This window comes from Ochotona curzoniae, unplaced genomic scaffold (genome assembly GCF_017591425.1).
Source record: "Ochotona curzoniae isolate NIBS_2020 unplaced genomic scaffold, NIBS_Ocur_1.0 scaffold_4683, whole genome shotgun sequence".
NCBI classification, from domain to species: Eukaryota; Metazoa; Chordata; class Mammalia; order Lagomorpha; family Ochotonidae; genus Ochotona; species Ochotona curzoniae.
Window position 1 is genome coordinate 31,085,852 of NW_024467121.1, and position 5,076 is coordinate 31,090,927.

Sequence of the window (5,076 nt, forward strand, 5' to 3'; positions counted from 1 at the left end):
CAAAACGGTGAGTTCAGGAAACAGAGACCTCAGCATGTAGTTTCAAAGCATCCACCCCTTGATTTCCCTTTCCTGGCACTAGGTTTTCTTATCACTACTTTTTAGAGAAGCATAAAAACCAAGGTCTTGAACCAAGAACAAATTTGTTCAAGTGTGCTTTAGTTACACGGTGGCTTGGTTTGCCTGGACCGAGGCTCTTCCAGAATTGCAGGATTTTTCTGTGTTGAAACCAGGCAAGTTTCAGGCAAATGAGGCAGGCTGGTCAACACTCCCTCCCACACACCACCACAGCAATTCAGCCCACAGTGACCTTGGGGTGTAGGGCTTTGTGGGGTTGGTTCTTTGGTTCTCAGGACCTGGAACCTTTGGGAGGGTAGGGACCCAGTTGTTTGGGCCTCACAGGTGGTAGACTTCTCTGGGCTCTAATAGAGCCACCTGCTGTAAATGTTCTGTTCTCTTTTAAAGGTAGGAGAAAAGGCAGGAGCCAGTCTGTCCAGGCGCATTCAGCGTTCAGCCAAAGGCCACCCACCCTGAGCTCCTCTGGCCCTATCTTGGAGAGCTGCCAGGTCTTTCTCCCAGCGTCCTCATCGGTGCACGAGTTGGCCCAGAGGCTGTCAGGCAGCCGGCTCTCGCTGCACAACTCGGCTGCATCCCTGCACTCTCAGCCCCCGCCTGTCACCACCACAGGCCACCTGAGCGTCCGCGAGCGGGCTGAGGCACTCATCAGGTCTAGCCTGGGCTCTTCCACCAGTTCCACCCTCAGTTTTCTCTTTGGCAAGAGGAGCTTCTCCAGCGCGCTTGTTATCTCTGGACTCTCTGCTGCTGAAGGCGGCAACACTAGTGACACCCAGTCTTCCAGCAGTGTCAACATCATGATGGGCCCCTCGGCCAGGGCTGCCAGCCAGACCACCCGGGTAAGGAACTGGTCAGGGCGGAAGCTGGGGTTCCAGGCCTGGGCTGCTTAACCACGCACTGCTCTGTGGCTCCCATACCCTCTGCCCACAGATCCCATCATCTTCTCTCTAGCTTCAGTGTGACAGTAGCCAGTGGTCCACCGTGAAATGGCTTGTCGGTGAGCCAGCTAAGATGAACATCCATGTTCTGCACTTAATAACACCAGGCTGGCATTGGGCAGAGGTTCAGCACAGTTGCTGTCATGAACTCTAAACACACAGTTGGCAAGAATGTTCCCCGCTTGTCCAAACAGTGAGGGCGGAAAAAGGCAACATCCACACTAACATTAAATCCTCATTGCATCTCATGCAACAGATCTTATTTTAAAGCTGCTGAGATGGCCTACTGCATTTGGTAATTTAAATGCTAGCAAGTGAGTTTTAAGGGCTTCATGCAAATAAGTCATGACTTGCCCAGAATTCCCAGCCAGCTTCCTTTAGATGAACACGTGAGCATCCTCAGTGAAAGTAACCAGATACCCAACAGCTGTCCTCTGTAGTGTGATATGGATGAAAAAGTTGATGACATTAAAGCAAAGAAATGGACCAGATGTGCAACTTCTGCTCCTCCTTAGTATTCATTTTCCTACAGGAGGGAAATCCCAGACACTTGGCCTCTCCTTCTGAGTGTGCAAGTCTCTGGAGGTGGGGGATGGGGCCATATCTGAGCAGCAGAGGGTAGCAGCTGGGAAGCAGCTGTCCAGGCAGGTAGGAGGGGCTGGCCTCAAGTGCCCAGGCTGCCACAACTGAGATGGCCACAGTGTGTTGGCTTCCTGGAGACCCCAGGCCCGCTACACACAAGGAGCTAGCTGCTACAGGTCTTGGACCTAAGTTTAGATAATTCAACACATAAACACCCCATCCTCCTTCCTTTTTCTTTTCCTCAACAAAAATGTACAAATGATCACTTGCTCCATCCTCAGTGTGTTGAGGTCACCATCTGCGGGGAGGGGTTCAGCCAATTCTGCTTCTCCAGCAAGGATAACTGAGTCCTAGCCTTCATGTGTCCAGGTCAGCCCCGCAGGAACTCAGCGTGTATGACAGCTGAACCTGTGTATGAAGGAAGTGATGCTGGCCAAGACAAGGGAAAGGCAGACCCACATGTGGCCTCAGGGAGGCCATCTCTTCCCACTGTGACCAGTCATCCAGACATAGTTTCCATAGTCAGAGGCATGTGCTGGAGCCCTGTGGGCCTCTGTCCTTGACCTGCCATCGCAACCTGCCCTTGGGGATGCTGCCACAGCACCCGAGGGTTCTTATAGCAAGGGTGGGGAATTGGGCAGCCAACTGGGGCAGAGCTGTTCACTGTCCCTCTCTTCTCCCTGGCAGCACTACTCCGAGCCATGTGAACCCACTGATAGCATGGAGCAGGAGCAGTCTTGTGACCAGCATCTGATTGAGGCAATGGCAGACAGCCGCGGGATGACCTGCAGAAGAGCAAGCCAGGAGGACATGGGCCTGGATGACACGGCCTCCCAGCAAAGCGCTTCTGACGAGCAGTAGCAGATCCTGCATCTGCTCAGGCACAGACTCCCCAGTGGCTCTCACCTTCCTAGGTCTTCCCTGGGTTCCCCAGCCAAAAGGAGCTACCCCAAACTTATGGGGAGCCCCTTTCTGTGGGAGACAGGGAGCTGCTCTAAAAAGCAGAATAACTTTTATCTCAGGTTCTTTAAAAAAAAAAAACCTCATATTAGGGAGGGACAGTAAGACATCACACCTCTTCCAAGTGCTCAGTGCCCCAAGCAGCACAGAACAGGCTCCCCACCGACTTTGCAGACAGTGGCAATTTCAAACTAAAGCCACTGAGTATCTTTAAATAATGTGAGTTAGTAGAGCCCATGACTAACTCCTCTCCTACGCTCCTGAAAATCAAGATACCTGCATGTTAAATATTCAGCATCTTACACACTGCTGTTACCATGAGCAAGAAATGAACAGCAGCACCTGCGATACCATCAGCTGGTTAGGTGAATTAAGGTTATGAAATCTGAGTGTTGAGGAAACCTCATCTGTTTATAGCATTTATGCAGCTGTTCAGCATAAAAGCAGCTTCGCTCCCTGAACCATGGTCATGCATGCAGTCTTGTCTGAGGTAGTCTGTGAAGAGCCAGGATATCCAAGGGTGTGAGCAGACATGGAATCCAGTCGGCGTGTGGAAAGCCATCGTGGAGTTACCTGGCGCTCCTCCACACAGTCCCATGAGCTTCCCAGGATGCCTGCTTGTCTTCTGAGCTGAGTGACCTCCCCCTGTAGCACAGCACACTTGCACACACCTCTGTTTTGGGAATTAAAATGTTTACAGTTATTGCTGGGTCTGGTGTTTGCATCTTGCTGAAACTGGTCATTTTTAAAAGCAGATCCCATGGGAAGAGCTTTTGAGCAAATCGAAAGACTGCATTTCCTGTCTCGAGACTCCCACTGGAAAAGAGCCCAAACTTGGTTGCTTGCTGATGTAAGTGAGCGTGAGGGGTCCCAAAGCAGTATCCTGGAGATTGTCACTGACTCATGGACCTGCTGAACCATCCCTTTAGGACAGACAGTAGAAAGACTCAATTTGGACAGAGGTCTATACTTTTCAAATTGTCTAGGGTTTGAAAACTGGGAGAAAGGTGGTGGAGATGGGAGGAAACTGTAGAGAATCCCACAATTGGAAGGAGATGGTAACACTCTGCCCACCTTCCGCCCCCTCCCCCTGCCCAACCACCAGTAAAGTAAGAATTAGCAATGAATAATGGTATGTGAGCCCTGTGGTTGTCAGCAATCTTTAGAGACTAATTTCTTTAGTTCTAATTTCCATGCAGGTGTCTTAACGGGACACCTTACTGTAGTTCTCCGAGTCAGCCAAGGCAAGTTCCTGTGCTCCTCAAACCCCGAGTTTGAACATTAGGCCCTGAGCACTGAGCTCAGGGGTGCTTCTTGGAACTTAGTAAGAGAAATCACTAGTGCCTGGCCAAGATCAGCTTAGAGTGCAAGTGGCACTTCCTGAGTAGCCAGAAGTAAGAAAACACAGAATAGACCATCTCTGGAGTGAGGAACCCAAGTTGTAGAGTGAGGAACCCAAGTTGTAGAGAAGTGGTACAGATCTGCCTGCCATCTTAGAGCCCTGCCTAGTCCTCTGATTCCTGAGAGGGCTGTGAGTGCTGCTTTGAATGCTCAGTCTCTTGCCTAGGAGACAGCACACCCACCTTGTGTGTGCCTACTGACAGGTGTATGTATATGCACAGCCACACGCCCAGGTGCACACAGCACAGAAGAGAAAGACAGTTGACCTGGGAGTGCTTTCAGGATTCCGTGGATGTTAGGCTAGCATCAGCCATACATCCCCCACTTTGGGTTATGATATGCAACTTTACATGTACAACTCATGAGCTTGTCAATCTGGTCCTTAGGCAGTCAGCTGCTTCTCAGGATGTGGGCTGCAAACTGAGTTTATAAAACCCCTTTTAAAGGAAACATACCTAGGTTGACATCTTTGCCGGAGTTGTTCAAATATTGCTACCAATATACAGATTTTAAAAAGCTCCTTTCTGCATTTGGACTCTAAACACAATGGTTTCTCCTTTAAAGACAATGTCAAAGTTGCAGCATTTGTTCTGAATTTTGCACTGTGTGTTAAAACCATCTGTGTCTGTTGAGTGGTGTTCTAAAATCACTGGAAGTTCCAACTGCTCTTTCCCCATAAAATGTGCAACGCTACATGTGTTAACTTGGGCTCTGCCACCTCTCTACTGTTTGGTCCCCAAGCATCATGCTACATAAGCCTCTGCTATCAGCACACTCACATGGGTGATTTTTTCACCTCCAAGGTGGAGGAAAAGGCAAGAGGGCTACATTTTCTGTGCTCCTGCACCCCTCAGTGTTCTAAGTCCTGGGGACAAGATGAGTATCTGAACTTGTAACTTTGCTGGGAACCTCTGTCAGCTGTGATAATCAGAGAGATGTTCTGCTATGATACTGGTCCAACTTTCCTACGTTTTCCACAGTCCCCTCACTATGAAAACAATACCTTCTATCTCATTCCTTTTCATACACCTCGCTGCCAGCACTGGGTATATCCTCCACAGGTGTTTGTGGAGCCGTTGAAGGTTTCCTTCCATCGTGTGGTATCATTCTCTTCCCCTCA

General features: G+C 49.8%; 1 protein-coding gene across 1 annotated transcript in view; it reads left to right on the plus strand.

Annotated features, from left to right (window-relative positions):
• PCNX2 (pecanex 2) overlaps nucleotides 1-3,255 on the plus strand; it is a 259,238-nt gene extending 255,983 nt beyond the window's left edge. The window contains exons 33-34 of the mRNA XM_040968059.1: nucleotides 466-914; nucleotides 2,283-3,255. Coding sequence (XP_040823993.1) covers nucleotides 466-914; nucleotides 2,283-2,456 — 623 coding nt within the window. The 3' untranslated portion in view covers nucleotides 2,457-3,255. The remainder of the gene's footprint in view (nucleotides 1-465; nucleotides 915-2,282) is intronic.
• Nucleotides 3,256-5,076: the final 1,821 nt, after the last annotated feature.